The 20,116-nt window shown below is 52.3% G+C and overlaps 1 protein-coding gene across 3 annotated transcripts in view; it reads left to right on the plus strand.

The window, feature by feature from the left end:
* The first annotated feature begins 151 nt into the window (after positions 1 to 151).
* The window catches only part of LOC111148815 (cyclin G associated kinase), a 55,524-nt gene continuing 35,559 nt past the window's right edge, over positions 152 to 20,116 (plus strand). For 2 of the 3 annotated variants that reach the window (XM_022505633.1, XM_022505635.1), the window contains exons 1-5: positions 152 to 385; positions 11,835 to 11,896; positions 12,596 to 12,655; positions 13,550 to 13,664; positions 17,094 to 17,236. In XM_022505633.1, coding sequence (XP_022361341.1) covers positions 241 to 385; positions 11,835 to 11,896; positions 12,596 to 12,655; positions 13,550 to 13,664; positions 17,094 to 17,236 — 525 coding nt within the window. In that variant the 5' untranslated portion in view covers positions 152 to 240. The remainder of the gene's footprint in view (positions 386 to 11,834; positions 11,897 to 12,595; positions 12,656 to 13,549; positions 13,665 to 17,093; positions 17,237 to 20,116) is intronic. The other variant, XM_022505634.1, reaches the window with a different exon arrangement.

Here is a 20,116-nt window from a genome sequence, read left to right on the forward strand (position 1 = left end):
TCGTCACGAGGCCGGCGGCGCCGCGCAGGCGCAATCCGCGACCGGGAGTCCGCGCACGCGCACCCTCCTGGCGCGGCGGAACTGAGGCGCGGCGTTTTCCCAGCTGCGGCGCGCCCCCGCGGCTACGTCACGGCGTCGGGGCGGAAGATGGTGCAGCTCGGGGCCGGCGGTTACTGAGCGAACCCGGACGCTGCTGGACCCTGAGCTCCCCGCTCCCGCGCCCGCTGCGGGGCCGCGGCCATGTCGCTGCTGCAGTCTGCGCTGGATTTCCTGGCAGGCCCGGGCTCTTTGGGCGGCGCTGCCGGCCGCGACCAGACGGACTTCGTGGGGCAGACGGTGGAGCTGGGCGAGCTGCGGCTGCGGGTGCGGCGGGTCCTGGCCGAGGGTGAGGCCCGGGCCGGGGGCGCGGGGGCCATCGCGGAGCGGCCAGGCGCGGGGCCGACCGGGAGGGGGCGGGGTCGGACCCGGCCAGGTGCGGGGCCGGACCCGGCCAGGTGCGGGGCGGCCCCGCTGGGCGGGGGTGGGGGAGGGTCGCCGCGGCGGGCGAAGGTGAGGCCGACCCGGCGTGACTGCCGTGGGTGAGTGAGGCGGGGTGCGGGGCTGGGCACTTCCTTGCGGGAGGTGTGGTAGTCGTGGCAGGTGCGGGGCCGACCTGTGGCCGGAGGAGAGGCAGTGGCGGTGGTGGGGAGGAGGTGGTGGGCAGGTGAGAGGCCACGGCGGGGCTGGAAGGAAGGGGACCCATAAGGCTGAGCAGTGCGCTGGGCGGGGGTGAGTCATGGCCCTTGTGGGGCTGGCGGGACAGCAGTGCGTCTCCGGACATCGCGCTGACTGTCCTCAGTTCTCAGGGTCCGGAGCGCGGGTGCGTGCGCCCCTTGGGGAGGGTGGTTGTCCTTGGACTTTGGGGTAGACCGTGCTGTGACCTATAGCCCAGCTTCCAACTGTCGCCACCTGTTTCCCTTGCTCTGATCTTTGTGATTTAGGTTAGGGCATGCCAACAGTCGTGACCTGTGCACAGCCTTGCAGGTTGGACTCGCCAGTCATGGAGGAATTTCCTGGTCATTTTTAGTCATCTTTGTTTCTGCGTGCTGTCTCCAGCTTCCTGATGTCCTTTCTCTTCCTCACACAGAGTTTATTGCCATCGTCGGTGTGATCCGTTCTCTCCTCTGGATTTTCCTTACATTTTGTCGGTGGCGCCCACAGGGGTATGTCACATTTTGCTAGCTTGATGCTTACTGGCTGAACACAGTTGGCTCTGAGGCTGGTGCTGGAGCAGAACGGTATTTCCCTGAGTTAGCATCGGGCGCTGGAGTGGTGCAAGGTGGGACCACAGACCTGTCTGGGGTAGCTCTCAGGACTACAGGCGTAGGCTGTCACGATCCCCAACCTACTGCCATGTCTGCTCAGTCTGAGGCAGGAAACTAGCGGACCCTTCTGATGTCCTAATTCCTAAAGGCCTGAAGGGATGTTCTGGCTGCAGCATTACCATATGCTTTTTCTCCACTTGGGTAAAAAACGAACAGATTTTGGATGTGATTTGGTAGGAAAACCTCAGGCTTTTCTTGCAGAGGTGGGGGCCAGAATCTCTGCTAACATTAACAAGTGTGGTATCTGTTACAATGAGAGTTCCCTCGGATCAGTTCCTTTATTCTGAAAATACCAGGCAACTATCTTGGTTTTTTAAGAGATTCATAGGGCACAGTAGGTGATTTTTGCCTTCCGGAATTTAAAATTAGACACACTCCAATGACAGAAGGACAGTGCAGTACTGGGGGGATCCTTGGGGCAGGACAGGCAGTGTCCAGGGTTCCAGCAGGCCAAAATGAGGTCAGAGCATTCAGAATGCTCCTATCAGGGCAGGGGCGGGGCCAGGCTGGAGGACGGGAATTAAAGATGGGAGGTGGGTCCTGTGGAGCAGGAAGCTTACCAGTCACTTAAAACCCAGGATGAAGAATGAGGAAATGGGACTAGCTGATAGGGTTGTGCAATAGAACCCACTCCCTTTGCTATCTAGGCACGTCAGGAGATAAAAATACCCAGCACGGTCTTGGTCTTTAGAAACATAACAGGAACCTCATAGCTTGAAAGCTTGTGAACCCTCTTCCTGAACTGAAATGGTTAGAAAGCCATATGAAGTGTCAGGAAAAACAGCAGCTCTGGAACCTAGGCTGGGGGAATTCATGCTGTGTTGTATAAATGTGGGGAAGGTTCCAAACCCTAAACTCTGGGGTGGAGAGAGATGTTGACAACTTCACAGTTTTCCAGGTTTTGGAAAGATAATAGGCATCCTGTATATCCTATGATATTCCTACAAGAGTTGGGAAAGTCTTTAATAATCGAATAAACCATATATCCATAATTAAATGAGTATCCTCTCTGTGGGATAATTAAGACTTTAAATAGCCCCACCTTATTTCATGTCGGGTGTTGCCCCAGATGAATTGAGGATGGATCACATTTTGCTGTGAGAGGGCTTAGGAAAAAACACGTTGTTTTCATAGCTTTTTGGAATTTGCATTTGTACCATGAAGTGGTTTGTGGGGCAGAACTGTGGAGCCAAATAGCTTCCTAATCTTTTGAAAATTGGTTTAAGTGTTCATTTAAAAAAAAAGTCAGGTTACTGGGAGTAACCCCAATGTCAGAGGGGCTGAGTCCAAGCAGATTCCAGAATACACTCTTTAAGTTCTCTTGTTTTGGATTTTGCACATTCTTGCTTGTTTCCTACTGTCCAGAGAGGTGACAGAGGTGATCGCTCTGCCAGGATGGGTTTTTCCCTGTGAGGTGAGTCCACCTCTCCAATGACTGTCTGACTTTGGCTGCACTGCTAACGATGTGGACGAGGTGGTATGGGGGCAGCTCTTCAGAAAAAGAAACAAGTCCACAGAGCTGTCCCGTAACGTGTGTGTAACTAGTTGTGTGTGTTTGTGGGGACACCATGTGCCATGTGTATTATCAATGGCCTTGGATGAATGTGGGTCCCTTGTGTTCTGTCTGGGGCCTGTACTGGCCTGAGAAGCTGTGAGGGCATGCGCCACACTAACTCCGGGCTGGCTGTTGTCCTAACCCTCCACCCCTCTGCCTCCTGGTCCCTGCTTTTAGAGGGCTTCTGCCTTGTCTGTGTTAAGTGTCGGGATTGGGGAGGGCACAGGGGTTATTTGGTACAGGCTGGCAGTTGCTAGGTTGTACGATAGGACTCTTGGCTAGAGGTTTCAGAAACCACTGGGGTTGGTGTGACGGAAGGAGAGGGTTGGAGGTTGAGTCAGGACATCCTCTACGGGGATACACAGCGTAGCATGTTTAAAGCTGATTTGAAAAGATGGGGCGATCATCGCTCACTGACATTCTAGCACACGGCTCTTCCAACTCAGGAAGTGTGCCTGAACCCTGAGGCCTGTGGGTGATCTTGTTCAAGTGTCTTTTCCCTCAACTGCTGTGGCTGCTTCACCCAGGGAGGGGTGCTGAGTGGATCTTTTCTGCAGACACCCTAGAGCACAGATAACCAAGGTCTTTGCAGGAAGCACCTGCGCCTTGGGCAACTGGTTCTAGTATTCATACTGGTATGGTTCAGTCTTGTGTCGGGTTAATTGCTCTCTCAATTCTCCTAACCCCATTCTCTTCACTCGCACCTTGGCGACTGTACCATCAGCCCCTTAACTTGTCGTAACTAACACCTAGTGTGGAACAGTCATGGTCACCAGCACAACATTTATGGAGTTGTCTGGCGGGCGGAGTCCCTGGTGCTTCCTGTGGTCTGTCGTCCGTAAGGACCATCAGCAGCTTGCCAGGGCCACCAGCCAGGGAGCAGAGGAGTTGGGACTGGTGGTGCGTCTTCGGTCACCCATATGGTGGCACAGGTCCGCCTGTGGAGTGTGTCCTGCAGGGAGAAGTGTCCAGAGGATGTCACAGTGGAAGAAGCAGGTGGCAGTGCACCTGTTGGGGAGCCACCGGAGGTGGGCGTTGCTGGGGGGCAAGATGGGAGCTGCGTGCCAGGGTTCCCGCGCCTTTTTGGTCTGTGCCTCAGGTGACTGCAGGTGCAGGTGGTATGCAGGTGCCCGGAGTGGGACATCATGGCGAGGTCACCATGGTGGGGAGATTATTGTGGGAGGAAGTCACCCTGTGGGGAGGTCACTGTTGTGGGGCAGGGGAAAGGCTGCCCTCTGTCTTTCCATTGGCCCGGTCTGTTCCTCTCTGTGGCCTCCTGCTGTTGCAAGGGCACATATCCCTGAAAGGTCTGTGGAGATCATGTGAGGATAGGAGGTGGAGGTAACGCGGTGCCTGTTCCTAAGAAACACTGTCGATTGATAACATAAAGTAAGATCTCCCGGATTGCTCCTTGTGCTGCTGAGCCACATTTCTTGGTGCTCACTGTCCCCTGCCCCGCCCCCGTGACCTTGTGTAGAGCCCTACCAGACCCCACTGTCCCCACACCATCCTCGCTGCAATGGGCAAACACTGTGTGGGCTTGTGTTGATTTGTGTTTCTCTGACTCATGAATTTGAGCATTTTCCGTGCTTATTAGCTTATTCAGACCACTGTTTAGAATCATGCATGGATGTCCTGTGCCTGTTTTTCTTTTAAGTAAAAACAATTTAAAGTGAGTTATTGGCATACAGTAAAATGTACAGAGTTTAGATGCTCTGATAAGGGTTTATGCCATGTAGCCAACCAGTCGTCGAGCTAGAGAACTGTTGAGTGACCCTACAAACCCTCCCGTGGCTCCCAGCCCCCTTCCCCACCACCAGCCGCCCCAGCTAGGAGTTTCCCTCTCCCAGAGTATCCTGCACACAGCCCCGCACCCCAAGTGCTCTGTCCGGTTCTGAAGTTTGTTCCCTCCCTTGTAGTGGCTTGTCTGTCCACTCGCTTGTTGGTGGACACTTGGTGTTTCCAGTTTGGACCATGATGAGTAAAGCTGCCAAGAACATTCTTCCACAGTATTTTTTGTTGCCATGTGTTTTGACTCAGGTAAAATACCCAGGAGTGGTATTTTGGGGTCTGGGTTGGATACAGGTCTCTTTGTGTGCAGCAGGCGGCACTGGTTTGCACTCCCGGCAGCCGCGCAAGGGCTCCTGTCCTCGGCTGGCACCTGCATCAGTATTGCCTGTCATCCTGATTCTCTCTGCTCTTGTGTGTGCATGGGGGTCGCTCTCTGGCGTGGGATTTCCACGTGCCTGATGATACTATGCGGGACGCTGTTTCTCCTGCTTATGAGACGGTTATGTGTCTTGTTTTAGTGTGCAAAATGCCCTTTCGAGTCTTCTGTTGTGAATTGGGCTGGAGTTGTGGGAGTTTCTTATCGCAGATACAAGTCATGTATTTTTATATGATATGCACAAATGCAGGTATGTGAGGAGGAGGAAGAAAGCCGTAGATGGGGTCACTGCTGTCCCCAGCCAGGCTGCCCTGGGGAGTGGGAGGCCGGTCTGGCCAGCTGAGGTGTCTTTGCCTGTGTCCAAATTCCAGAATGTGCACGGGGTCTTAGCAGTGCCTCCCCTGTCGTTTCTTTATGTGTCAGCAGTAATACTGTTTCTGTTGAGGGTTTGTTTGATAGAGAGCAAGAGCAAGCAGGGGGAGCAGCAGAGGGAGAAGGAGAAGCAGACTCCCCGTGGAGCAGGGAGCCAGACGCAGGACTCGATCCCAGGATCCTGGGGCCATGACCCGAGCCGAAGGCAGAGGCTTGACTGACTGAGCCCCAGGCCCAGCAGTATTACTGTTTTTATTTAAACTTTGATTTTGAGATAATTATAGATACTTACTTGTAGTTTTAAGAAATGACACTGGTATACTTTGCCCATTTCCCTCAGTGGTAACATCTTGAGAAGCTAGAGTCAGCATCTTGACATTGATGTCATCAAGACGCAGAAGTTTCATCTCCACAAGGACCCCTCCTGCCCCTTCACAGCCATGCCGACATTCTTAACCCTGGAAACCACTGATTTGGTCTCTCTCTCCATTTGTATATCCTTTTGGAATTGGCTTTTTTCACTCTGGAGTTCCAACCAGGTGGTTGTGTCCATAACGTATTTGTGTTTATTGGTGACGAGCGTCCCATGGTATGGATGGACCGCAGTTTAAGTGATCATTCACGGAGTGACAGACTTGTGGGTTGTTTCCAGATGTTTTAGGCTATTAGAACTAGAATTGCCCTAAGCACTTGTGGGCAAGGTTTGTGTGAGTGTCATTTCTTACTTTTCTGGGATCGGTGCCCAGGACTGCAGGTTTAGTTCTAGGAAACTGCCACCTATTCTTCAGATTGGCTGTGCCATCTCCCATTTCTCAACCAGCAGTGGCTGAGTATCTTAGGCCTCTCAGGCTCCCATAAAAAATGCCACAGACTGGGGCATAAACAACAGGAATTTCTTTTTCCGCCCTGGAGGCTCCTTATCCCAGAGCCAGTTACTGGCAGTGGTGGTTCCTGGTGAGGCCTCTCCCTGCGGCTGGCAGGTAGTGTTGTCTCTGTCCCATAGGGGAGAGAGACCCCAGTCCTATCGAGTCAGAGCCCCACTATGAAGACCTGATTTCTGTAACTGCCTCCCTAAACCCCCCGTGTGCTCATACAGTCACACTGAGAGACCTCAGCGTGTGTGGTCTGTGCCCACGCAGCTGAGCTCTTAACCAAGAGTGACCCAGTGTCCCTGGTCCTTGCCAGCATTTTGTGAAGCGTTTTTATTTTTTATTTTACTATTTTTTTAAAGGTTTTGTTTTTATTTATTTGACAAACAGAGAGCACAAGTAGGCAGAGAGGCAGGCAGAGAGAAAGGAGGAAGCAGGCTCCCTGCTGAGCAGAGAGCCTGATGCGGGGCTCGATCCCAAGACCCTGGGATCATGACCCGCGCCGAAGGCAGAGGCTTTAACCCACTGAGCCACCCAGGTGCCCCTGTGCAGCATTTTTATTTGATCATTCTAGCAGGTGTGTAGGGATCCTGTATTGTGGCTTCAGTCTGTACGTCTCTGGAGGCTGACCACACACCTTTGTGGGCAGTATGTCTCTGCCTGTCATGTTGTTTGCCTATTTTAGAATTGAGTTTTCAATTATCCCTGAGTTTTGAGAGTCCTTTATGTATTCTGGAGAGAAGTTCTCCATCAGACATGTGGTTTGCAAGAATTTTCTCTTTGTCAGCAGCTTTTCTTTTCATCTTAAACAGGGTCGTCTGCAGACCCACAGTTTTAATTTGATGAGGTCACATTATCAGCTCTTCCTCATGTGACTTCTGCTTTTACTGTCACATCTGGGAGCCCTTATGCCCAGCTCTGGATCGTGAGGGTTTTTCTCCTATGTTTTGTCTAGGAGTTTCCTGCATTTACATTTGTACCTTCTGAATTGATTGTCATAGAAAGCATAAAGTTTAGATCAAAGTTGCTTTTTTTTTTTTAAAGATTTTATTTATTTATTTGACAGACAAAGATCACAAGTAGACAGGCAGGCAGAGAGAGGGGGGGAAGAAGCAGGCTCCCGGATGAGCAGAAAGCCTGATACGGGGCTCGATCCCAGTACCCTGGGATCGTGACCTGAGCTGAAGGCAGAGGCTTTAACCCACTGAGCCACCCAGGCACCCCTTTTGTTTTGGTTTTTTGCACTGGTCATTGCACATGCTTCCACCAAGTTGATTTTGTGCCATTGTGAACCATCACTTGGCACATTTACGTGACTGTTTTGGGACTTTCCAGTTTTGTTGCATTGGGATCTTTGAATTTGTTCCTCCCCGGCACCACACAGTCTTGGTTAATGCAGCTACAGAATAGGTCCTGAAACTGGGAATTCTCTTTCAGGAAAAATTTCAAAAACAAAGAAAAGTAGAGTAACAGAACAAATATCTATGTTCTTACTATCCAGAATTAATGGACGTTGGTTTTTCAAAGATCATTTCTGATTCCAGACCTTTACAAAGTAATTAACCATCACAGACACTGTGAATGGCTCTGTTGACCTTCAGCCCCCTGACTGTGTCTCCCTCTCCTCAGAGGCACCACCACCGTGGACTTCCTGTTTGTTGTCTTTACTTTCTCTGCAAGTGTGTGTCCAGCGGCGGTACGTAACGCTGCTGCCGGGACGTTGAATGTTGCAGAGGTAATGTGCTTCAACAATGGAAGATGCTTTTCACTTAGGGTTTTGTTGTCTGATCTGTGATTGCCCGCTGTGTGTCAGATGCTGTTCTGGGTGCTGGTGGGAGAGCAGTAACCAGATCTCCAAATGGAACATGTGGCACAGCATCAGGAGTCAGAAAGCATTAGGAAGAGGGAACAAAATTGGCTGTGGGTGGTTGGAGTGGGGTGAGTCAGAGAAGGCCCCCGGGGAGGAGTGGAGAGCAGAGCCTGAGAGTGTGTGTGTGTGTGTGTGTGTGTGTGGCCAGTGACCAGGGCCAGGGTGCCCCAGGTGGGGTTGCAGGGCTCCAGGGGAAGGCCCTGTGAATGGGCTAGGGGGAGCATCCCGAGAACCTTTGTAGTCTTGCTGAGGCTCCTCTTTGGTTCTAGAGGCTTTTGGTCAAGCCCTTGGAACTGTCTGCCTATAGTCATGCTGTCTGTCAATAACAGATTTAGCTCTTTCTTTCTGATCTTTATGCTGTTTGTCTGTCTGTCTAGCTTTCTGGTGCTGGTGACAGTCCGCAGTGGGAGGTATCACAGTGCTCCACAGAGAGACCCGCCTTGGTCCCGAGATCAGAAAGCACCATTAGGGCTCCCATAAGTGCAGGGTTTTGTAGTTGCCACTTGTCAGATTGAAGACATTCCCTCTCTTTGCCGAGAATGTTTCATGTTACTATTTTGAAAAGTTAGGGGCGCCTGGGTGGCTCAGCTGGTGAAACGTCTGCTTCAGCTCAGGTCATGATCCCTTGGTCCTGGGATCGAGTCCCACATCAGGCTCCTTGCTCAGTGGGGAGACTGGTTCCTCTCCCTCTGTCTCCCGGCTTGTGCTCTCACACTCTTTCTGTCAAATAAATTCATAAAATAAAATCTTTAAAAAAAAAAAAAAGGAAAAGTCATGAGTGTTTTTGCATGTTGACAGATGCTTTCCATGTGTCTGTTGAGTGACAGATGAGTTCCGTGTGTCTGAGGAGTCTGCCTTCCCTGTCCTTTGTGTCCTTTGCTACAGGGACTGTTTTTTGGTGTCAACCACTATTGGTCATAGCAGGGTGTTGCCAGACTCGCTCTGCTGGTATTTTCCCGGTGGTTCTGACATCTGTGTTAACAAGTGCTTTCTAGTTATCTGTGATTGTGTCTGTGGCCTCACATGATGGGTTGGCATGTGTTTTCTCCTGTCACTTAGGAAGGACTTTGTGCAAGATTGCTGTGCTGGTTCTTTCTTAAATGTTTCAGAGAATTCACCAGTGAATCCATCTGTTTTCTATTTTTGTTACACAGATTTTCACTTATTTCCTTTTATTTGTTTTCTTATATGGACTCGTTTTATTTTTTTTAGCAGGTCTGTTGAGATAAAAATGAGACACGAAGTGCACATATAGGTGTCAGACACATTAAATGTGTCCAGTACGTATACACCTGTGTGCCCGTCGCTGTAGCCAAGGCAGTGAACACATCCCTCACCTCCACAGTGTCCGTCCTTCCCCATTACAGCCCTTCCCTTCCTGCACCCTCCTTCCCTGGGCAGTCCCGATGTGCTTTCTGTTGCTGCAGATGAGTTAGTACTTTGTACAGTTCTCTGTAAGGGAGATCATGTGTCCCCTCTGCCTCCATGTTGCTGTGGGAACAGTAGTCCGTCCTGGTTATTGCTGGGTCGTGTTCTACGGAGGGATGGTTGGTTTGTCTATTCACCGCTAATGGGGACATGGTTTGGGCAATTACACATGAAGCTGCCGGGGCCCTGTGTGTACAAGTCATTGTGTGGATGTGGCCTCCATTTTTTGTAGATAAATGCCTAGCGGCGTGATGACAGACAGGGCTGTTGAGCTAGCTTACCTTTACCCACGGAAGAAACTACCAAGCTGTGTTCCCACAAGCGGGGTAGAAGCCTCACTACTAGGATGTGGGTGGAACCACATCCTAGTAACACTGAGTATGATCTGTTTAAAACACTGAGGGCTTCTAATTAGATGCACACAGGTGTGTTTCCCTAAAGTGTGTGTTTCCCTAATGGGTGATGACGTTGAGCATCTTTTCACGTGCTAACTCACCACTCATGTATCTTTGGTGACTTTTTACATAGTGCACCCATTCAAAATTTTGTTACTCCATTCTGGATTTTCTTTATATTTTCTAGATAGAGCCCTTTATTGGGCCTGTAATTGAAAATGCAGCTAGGCCACCTGTGTGACTCAGTCTGTTAAGCATCTGACTTCTCACCCTCTCAAATGGTGTATCTAAAAAACCAGAAGTTCTTTACTTTGATGAAGTCTGCTTGTCATTGTTCTCATTTGTGGATCATACTTCCGTTCTTAAGTCTAAGAAATCTCTAGGGCGTATAGAAATATAATTGTTTTGAGAGTGCGCGTGCGCATGGTCCTGCCTGGGGGTGGAGGGGGGAGGATGGCGCAGAGGCAGAGGGAGAGAATCTTAAGCAGGCTCCATGCAGAGCACTACATGGGGCTTGATCTCATGACCCTGAGATCATGACCTGAGTGGAAATCAAGAGTCAGACACTCAACCGACTGAGCCATCCAGGCGCCCCTGAAATACAGTTGATTTTTGAATTGTGCATATAACCCATGATTGCCCTAAACTCTTTTATTAGTTATAGTAGCTTTTTGGGGGGATAGATGTCACAATATTATCAACACAATCACTTTGTGTGCAAAGAAAACCATTTTTACTTCTTCCTTTTCCATCTCGATGCCTTTTATCTGTCTTCTTGCCTGATGGCACTGGCCAGGCTTCCAGTGCGATATTGAGTGGCAGTGGTGAGAGCATCTGTCCTCACCCTGTTCCTGCTGTGAGGAGAAGCATGGGGTCTTCTACCACTGGCATAAGGCTGACGGTGAGTCTCTTGTAGACACCTGTTATCAGGTTAGCGAGCAGCCTCATGTTCCTAGTCTACTGAGAGGTCTTTGTTTCAAGATATAATTTTCCACCGTGCAAAACTAGTAAAAGCTAAGCAAGTTAATTCTGAAAACAAGAGAATTACATTATTTTCAAATTTTTAACCAGCTCTATTCAGTCATGATATATGATGTTTTGTATATATTGTTGGGTTTGTTATGCCGACATTTTATTGTACTCAGAATTAAGAATTTGTGAAGAGGGGCGCCTGGGTAGTTCAGTCATTAGGCAGCTGCCTTTGGCTCGGGTCATGATCCCAGGGTCCTGGGATTGAGTCCCACATGGGGCTCCCTGCTCAGTGGAGAGCCTACTTCTCCCTCTCCCCTCTGCTCCTGCCTGTGTTCCCTCTCTGGTTGTCTCTCTGTCAAATAAATAAGTAAAATATTAAAAAAAAAGAATTTGTGAAGAATTCTTTGTATTTATGTAGGGTACTAGATGTACTTTAAAGTTTTTTGGGGCTTTGGGCACTGCTAGCCTCTTTTATTCTAGATGCTGGTAATTTGTCCTCTCTTTTCTTTCTTGCTCTTTCTCCCTCTGTGATCAGTCTGTCTAGAATTTATCAGTTTCATTTTCTTGTTTTCAGAGAATTTTGGCTTTCAGAGGCTCTGGTATTATTGATTTTCTCTATTCTTTTCCTCATTGATCTCTGTTTCTACATTGATTTCCTTCCTGTCTCTGAGGCAGGATATTTAAAAGACAGGATCATATCAATTAGGGCCATTATGTTTGAAAACAAAATTGTCTGCAACAAGTCCAGTTTGTGTTTCACTGCTTAATGAAGATATTTGTAAAGCTTATTATCAAATAAAGTCATAGCACTGAACTGATATGTCTGCCTTTCTAATTTTCAGGAGGGTTTGCATTTGTATATGAAGCTCAAGACCTGGGAAGTGGCAGAGAGTATGCCTTAAAGGTAATAAAGGATGACATTTACGTGGGTTTTTGGATCACTTTAAGGAAATCTCTAAGTGGCACTGTTTCCAGAGATTTATTCCCATTATGTAGTATATGTTTCTTTTTTACAGTCGGTCCGTTTGTTCCTTCTGAGGGGAAGCCGTCAGCAGCTCTAGAGGACTCAGAGCTGTGGCTTCCAACTTTGGGCACAGGGTGACCTCAAGGCCAAGTGCCAAAATGAGGGGTCCACAGATAGCGGGGTTTTGAAAGCCACTGGTGTGAAATGTGAAACAAAGCATAGCTTGTGTGAACGCAGGGATTACGGGGTGGGGGAGCCCCCTGGGGTGCACAGCAGGCCTCACAGGAGTGAGGGGTGCATGTGGGGTTTGTGGGCTGCTGTTGAGGCGTGACTGACTTTGGAGATCGGGAGCGTAAGCCCACATCTCTGTGAATGTCTTCTCCCATTTTCCTTGGTTGTTTCACTTTGCTCTAGCCTATTTGGAGAAAAGCGTCCTATTTTTAGTTTTTGTTGTGTCCTTGGATTGTAAAGGACCATGTTCAGGGGTCTCTAACCTTCTGTCAGGTTTTTACACAGGCCAGATATTAAATACGGGTAAGCAGGTTGTGCTTGTAGGTGGCACTGTGTTTCTTCTCTTGGGTGTAGACTAGAAAGATAAACACTCCTTAATCTCTTCTTGTTTGTTATTTCCTGATACAGAGATTATTGTCTAACGAAGAGGAAAAGAACAGAGCCATCATCCAGGAAGTGTGTTTCATGGTATCCTTTTCCTGGGACTGCACGCACACGCGGGCACCTAGGGAGGCCTGCTTCATGCTGTGGGTGCTGGCTGCTGCAAGGCTGCTCTGGTGCCCTTCGGGGTTTACTAAAATTGGCCTTCTGCTTTCACTGGACCTGTCTGTGGGGTGTTCTCAATAGACGGGAGTTTTCTGCCTTGCTCCTCACTCCCAGGGTAATAGCAGGAGGCTCGGTAGCTTTGGGCATGGAAGTGTTCCGACCCAAGAGGTCTCTGTGCCCACAGAGGGACCGGTTCCCTGCCCTCTGCCCCACAAGGAACCTGACATGGCCCATGGCGCCCGGCCACCAGCTGCACTCCGGCGATCGCCAGGGCCCTTGCGAGGCCTGGTTCCTCTGGGCCTCTGTGTCCCTTCTGGCCGGCTACCCTGCCCTGAGCACGGATGCTGGACGTGTGGGGCTTTTCTTGCTGGCTCTCCACTCTGGCGCACGTTCTCCCTCTGCGGGGGTCTTGGCCTCTGCTGTCAGAATGTGTTCTCTTTTCTCTTTTGAAGCTCTGTCACCGTGAGCCCGCTGGCTGCCTGAGCCACGGGTCCTTGCCTTGCAGAGACTGGGTGGATTCGTTCAGTGCTCGTGGCCTCCCACACGCTGCCCGTACCCTCTGCCTGCTGTCCTGCCTGGCCCGTGGTCAGGTGTGTGCTGCCAGCATGGCGGAGGTCTTCATCCCACCTCCCCCCCACCCCACCCCACCACCTGCCTTTCTAGTCGCCCCCACTGGCTCTCCATCTTTCTGCCCCAACATGCTGGGATTGTAAGGTAATTTCATTCAACGTTTTGACTCTAGTGTCTTAATATCGTATGTATATTTGTTTTTAAATGTGCAGACTTACGCATTCTCCTTTAACAAGACACCTGCAGAAAAAACTTTCTGGCCATCCCAATATTGTCCAGTTTTGTTCTGCAGCGTCCGTAGGGAAAGAGGAGTCAGACACTGGGCAGGCTGAGTTCCTGCTGCTCACCGAGCTCTGCAAAGGTAACATTTTGTTAGGGTCAGAACCGCAGCAGCGTCACGGGTTCGAGGGCTCAGCTGTAGTAGTCAGGGCGGGCTTGCTGCTGTGGCCCTTGAGGGCACACAACCCAGTGGCATTAGATACTCCCTGTGTTCTTAGGGGTCGGAGGGACCCAGAGGCCTTCCAGAGAGTTCCAGGGGCAGAGTAGTCGTGTGAATGTCTGTGGATGGTACCAAGAGAGCAGAGGCGTGGAACATGCCTGGTCCCTGTGGTAGGGGCATGGTCCATCTGTTTCACTGAGGATTAGGGTTTACCCACGTGGGGAGAGTGCCCTGCTGGAGCTCACAGTCTCTGTGGGTGACTAGAGTGCACATTGTCGGAGAAGCGTGGGGCGGGTACAGAGGCTTTGCCAGGAGGGCCTGGAGCCAGAGGCAGGAGCCACCGGGTGCCATGAGCAGAGTGCATGTGGCCCTCGGTCACCAGGAGTGAGTGCTGGGAGAGAGGAAGCCTACGGCCGACAGCCACCCGGCCAAGAGTTGTGCCGGCGGGAGGCACACTCACAGAAGGAGAGGGTGGGGGCCATGAGCCCAGGCACCCAGGAGGAGTCATGCCTAAGCAGGCAGGGGGCAGAAGTGTTGAGCATGAGGTGGGCGGCTGGCAGTGGCAAAGCTAGGGCAAGGAATCCCTCGGTGGTAGGGATCCTTGTCTAAGCACAGGGGAGTGAGGTGCTCCTCCAAATGGGGCTTCCTTTCTGAGAAAGGCCTGCCACCTGAGGCATCTTCTCATGCCCACATGCTCACCTGTTCTCTCTTCAGGGCTCCGCAGGGTCCCTTAGGTCCCCACCACAAGATGTTCCGCCAGCACCCCCTTCGTGACGCGTACTTGTCCTTGACCACAAATGCTGGTGCACGGAACTGCCGCATGTCTGGCGTGTGAGCCCGGCGAGCCTGTGGACAGGGCTGCCAGGGGCCTGTTGGCGGGGGTGCCACGTAGAGACCCCAGTGGCATGTGTTGGGCAGCACGTGTGAGGCTGCACATGGCTTCCCATCTGCCCCGGGGGCTCTGCTGCTGGCGCAGCACATGCCTCGCCCCGCTTTCCACAGCTCACGTCTCTGGTTCATTTATCATGCCATCCATTCCCCTGCGGGGCACTTAGCATGCTTCTGGATTGCTTTCATTCTGGTTTTTCGAAGGCTTTGGGTTCACTGGGGCCCCAGGGTTGGGGCCTGACAGGGGCAGCTCACAGCACTCGCACTGCGGGGCGGCACGGTGCTCTGTGTGGAGCAGACCCACCGAGCACACCCTTCAGGCTGGCGCTGGCCTGGGACTGCTTGTCCGGGAGCAGCACAAGACGCTCGGGGTGCTCGCAGGGCAGGTGCTGAGGGCTGTGGGGCATGGGGGTGGAGGGTGGAGGGAATCTTAGGGAGGGATGTAGATGCCAGTCCCCGAAGGAGGGCCTGGATGTGTGCACACAGTCCCCCACCCTTCCCTGGCCCTTACCCCCCAATCTTGCCCTCCACCATGCCCTCTCCAGGAGCATTGCCACTGTTAGGGTTGTTACTTTTTTTTTTTTTTTTTTTTTAAGATTTTATTTATTCATTTGACAGACAGAGATCACAAGTAGGCTGAGAGGCAGGCAGAGAGAGAGGAGGAAGCAGGCTCCCCGCTGAGCAGAGAGTCCGATGCGGGACTCGATCCCAGGACTCTGAGATCATGACCTGAGCCGAAGGCAGAGGCTTTAACCCACTGAGCCACCCAGGCACCCCAGGGTTGTTACTTTTAAAAAGCTAGCTCTTAATTCTCAGTGGACACCAGAGGCCACTGAAGCACTGGCATTGTGATGCCCAGCCATGGCCTGGTTCATTTCCATTACCCCAGGCAGCATGGCCGTCCGTGTGTCACCCCTGCTCTGGACCCGTCAGCAATGCCTTGTGGGGCCTGTGCCTTGCCTGCATCAGGGGGAGGAGCAGGTTGTTATTTCCTGAGGGCGCCTGTCCTGCCTGAGCGTGGGGTGCAAGGCTGGGATGTAGGTGTGGCTGGGAGAGGGCAACAATGGCTTGATCCAGTGGAGTGAGGGACAGGCGGGCTGGTGGGCAGAGTTGGATGGACCATCAGAGTGAAGACTCCACGGCAGATAGGTCACTGGGCAGGAGTGTGCAGGTCCTGAGCCACCACTGTGCCATCTGCAGAACAGTTAGAATCCACTTCACATTTGGAAGCCGCGTCCCTTGGCATGGCTGCATGCAGGCATGGGGCTTCAGTGCCTCACCCAGACAAAGCAGACAGACCCCAAGCAAAATCCACAGTGAGGGCTCAGTAGTCCCATGTGTCACAGAGAAGAGTCTGGGGAAAGGGTGTGTACATTTTTAGGCTGAGCAGAGATGGCTCCCTCGAAGCTGATGTATGAGCCAGGAGCTGAAGGCAGGGAGAGAGGAAAACCATTCTAGCTGAGAGTACGGCATGTGCAAAGGTCTTGGGGCCTGTGGCTGGAGGGGAGTCTGTTGGGCGAGTGGCAGGAGATGAGACTGTATGGGTGGTAACAACCTTGGTTCTGCATGGAGGGGATGGGTCCCCATGGTGCAATGTGCCCAGCAGACAGAAGGAGCTGGGGCCTGGAGCCAGGAGGGAGCAGTGCAGACCCAGGAGAGGGTGGGCTCTGGGAAGAGGCTCTGGGCAGCGGGCCAGAGGTAGGAACAGGGCTATAGGGTTAGGGTTAGGGTACTGAGACATGTGGTGTGTAGGCAGCCCGTAGAGGCAGGCACTAGGGGCATGAACATGGCATTCCCAGTGGAGAGGTGGCACATGGTCACGGAGGAAGCCATCACCCTGCCTATGGCAGAGTTAGCGGGCCCCATACCGAAGTCTCCTGCCTTCCCTGCTCTGGGTCCAAGGATGGCAGGTCCCTGGGCTGGAGTGACAAGGAAAAGTGGCTGCAGGGAAGCGGCCCCCAGGTGATAGCCCCAAGGGAGGGCAGGGTCCGTGGCCCCCAGCCCCTTGGGCAGGTCTGTGCCCCCAGCACACTTGCCAGGCCACACTCTGTCCGCGGGCAGTCTGCACCTTCAGTGAGGGATGTGTGGTAACCGAGGTCTACCACTCACGGGCGTGGAAAGGTAGCGCTCTGAGAGGGTGTCTGTGTCCAGGGTTGTGTGCTTGGAGCTGCCATGTTGTGCCTGACCGCGCAAGGCCCAAGGTCTGCCGTGAACACCGCGTGCACTGTTGGCCGGCGCTCATATGCTGCGTGGGTGTCGTTCTTGGGGAGGAGGCTCTGGAACTTCCTTGTAATCCTGGTGGTGGTCCCTCCGCGGGGTTTTCTGGATGTGTGGCTTCGGCCTCAGGGCCCCAGAGGCGGCTGCAGCAAGCTGGAGGGGTGGTGGGGGGCCGCCCAGCTTGCTGCCAGGCTGGGGGCAGCGTTTCTAGCTCCGTGGTGATGTAAATCTGATTGTGTCTTCCAGGGCAGCTGGTGGAATTTTTAAAGAAAATGGAATCTAGAGGGCCGCTTTCGTGCGATACCGTTCTGAAGATCTTCTACCAGACATGCAGAGCGGTACAGCACATGCACAGACAGAAGCCACCCATCATCCATAGAGACCTCAAGGTACTGCGTTCTGCCCGTCCTGCAGGCCTGCACCCCTGCCCCTGGTCAGGGTGTCCAGCTGGCTGGCATTCTGTGGTGGCTTTTCCAGAGAAGAGGGATGTAGTAGTTTTAGAACAGGTTTCCGGAAGCTTCTCCATTGAAGCAGGGCCGAGCCCTCTTTCTGTGTCAGCTTTGTGGTGTCCTGGGCCTGGGGCTTCCTGCCTCCTGTGTGCCCGTCACCCCACCCACCTGCCCTCCAGCTCGCTCTGGGGTGCTCACGGCCAAGGCTCCTTTCCTTCTGCCTGCTGGAGTCAGGAGGAGAATTGCTTCCCCTCTGGGTTGTCCATGCCCTTACCCCTTGACAATCCGTCCCCAGGCAAAGGCTCTGCAGGATCCCGCCGTGGGCTCAGAGGTTGCTTTCCCTCGGGGAACCGTGCTTCTGAGAAGCCCCAGCAGGGTGCCCGCTGCGGGGAGTGGCAGTGTGCTGTGATTTTCCCTTTTCCGGACTGTTAATGAAATGGAGTGGTTTTTTCTGTGTATGGAGTCAATACTTTTTTCAGTCAACTTGTTTTTTCCTTTTTTCTTTCTTGTTTGTTGTCCATCAGGTTGTTTTTGAGTAGCAGGAGTTCTCTGTTCTTCTGGTAGCCTTTCCACATTTTATGTGCTGCAGGGGCCTTCTCTGGCCTTCTTTTTATTTACCCTGTTGTGTCTTTGGCGAAGTCCAGACTTGGGGAAACTTGCCGGACATCCACGCAGCTCCTATCCTAACTCTGCCCACATCTCGAAGGGACCAGGTTGTATTTGCTAAAGAACCTCACGATCCCTTAGTATCATCTCTTGTCTGGTCTATGGCCAGCTCTCCCAGATTTTTCTTCAGGTGTGATGAGTCTCTCACCTAGCGGGCCTGGAACGGCGCCCTCCTCCTTGGCTCTGGCAGGGGGCTCTTCCCGTGCGTCCGGCGAGGCACTGGCCCCTGTGTGTGGGGCAGCGTCTTTGTTTAGACTTGAACCTTGGACAACCCTGAACTTTTCCTTTTGTCCCTTGAACCTGAGAGGTTGGCAGGTGCCCCCCCAACCCGTTATAGAAGACTGGGGTCAGGAATGACTGTCCTGAAGGTGCCTGGGTGGCTGCAGGCTCACATGCCAGCCATCCCTTCCCTGCTGCCTGGACGGGCCTTCCTCATTCGACCAGGTAGCTGTGGATTTTCATGTGGCATGAAGATTCCTGGTTTGTATATTAATGCATGTGCTGGTGGGCGGGAACTCTAGGAGGGTAAAACTAGTAAAGACTCCGTGTTGAAGCTGGCCTGCCTTGGACATCCCTTGTCTTCTCAGTGCCCTGTGTTCGCCAGAGGCCCACAGTCTCCGTGGCTTGTCTGTGGGAGTCGTCACGTGCCGCTCTGCAGAGGGGCAGGTGTGACATGGGGGATGGCAGAGGCCGTGGGGACACGTGTCTTTCTTCCTATCTTGCTCCTTTGCATGGCTCCGTCCAACACTGCAGGCCCCAGAGTGTAGCGCTGGTGTCTGGCTGTTGGCTCAGCCTTATGGCTCCGAGGTCTGGCCATCTGGTGAGGCCCTCGCTCAGTGCGTGTGTCGTGAGAGCCGGCTCACTTGCTTGACGCCTGCTTCCTGAGTTGCTCTTGTCTGTGCTCTGGCTGTGGAAGGTGCTTGCACCCTCATGGGATGTTGCCTCCAGCAACGCGTCGAGGCCCCTGTGCCCGAGCTTTGCTGACGACCCTTGGTGTTGGCACACGGTGTGGGTGTGGCTTATGGACTTCAGCTGGATTTTCCTTCCATTAATGAGCATCTTTTCAAGGGTGTCGGGGTTTGGATTTCCTCTTTGGGGAGGCAGAATTTGTGGAAGAATTTGCCTGATTTTCCCCTGAGGTGTCACTTCCTGTTGGGTTTCTTGGAGCCCTGTGTGGTCACACCATAGCTGGCATCATCGCCATGAGTGGCAAGTGTCTTTGATGGAGTGCTCCTTGTTTCATGGGGAGCTTCTGTGACTTGCTGAGGAGTTGACACCCCCCAGGCATGTTGTCCTGGAGACACCTGGAGTCCACTGTTGCGTGTCAGGGCAGGTCTTCCTCAGTCCATTGTAGGTGGCCATTCAGCACCTTGCCTGGATGGCTGTCCTATGCCTGTGTCCTTTGGTGCGGCCTCACGTGGGCCTGGCGCCCAGCGGATGTCCTGTGGGGCTGTCGGTCCTGCTCCCTGTGCTCCTCTGCCTTCTCTAATGGGGCTTCTCGGGGACCACATGGCTCTTTCGGGCTATTTGTGTCTCCATGTGAATCTTTGAATTAGTTTGTCAGGTTCCGCCCCAAAACCTTTCCAGACTCTGATTGAAATTGCTTGACTGTCTCCCAGAGTGTGAGCTTGACAGGCTTTTCCTATAAAAGGCCCGACTTGAAACATGTCAACTTTGCATGCTGGCCCTGCTGGATAGTGCACCAGGCTGCAGGAGCAGGCTGGCGTGGCCATGCAGGTCATGCTGCGGAAGCACCCATGTCACAGAAGGGAAGTTTCCTCAACCACCTAGGTGTGCAGGCCATGCAGAAGCCGGTAGTGGCCAGAGCTGATCCTGGCCCATAGACTGGGGCCTGCCTTGGGGCGACCGCAGCCAATCTGTGCCTGTCATGTTAAGAATATGGTCCAATTCCTTGTCGCTTTTAGATTTGAAGAGTTTATCTCAATTATAGGTTTCTGAGTAGAGGTGTTTTGTGTATCTTTTGTTTGATTTCTTCCTGGGTTCTTGATATGTTGGGTGATTTTAAAATGGCGTGTTAATTTTTGATGTTCTAACTGTTAAGCTTTTTTTGTGTATATTATTGATTGGGGTTATCTTTGATTTGCGGTTGATTTTAACTTTTTTCCTTTTATTTTTCTGAGTTATGTGTTTTTA

This window comes from Enhydra lutris, unplaced genomic scaffold, assembly GCF_002288905.1.
Source record: "Enhydra lutris kenyoni isolate GAN:26980312 unplaced genomic scaffold, ASM228890v2 scaffoldscaffold21, whole genome shotgun sequence".
Classification (NCBI taxonomy): Eukaryota; Metazoa; Chordata; class Mammalia; order Carnivora; family Mustelidae; genus Enhydra; species Enhydra lutris.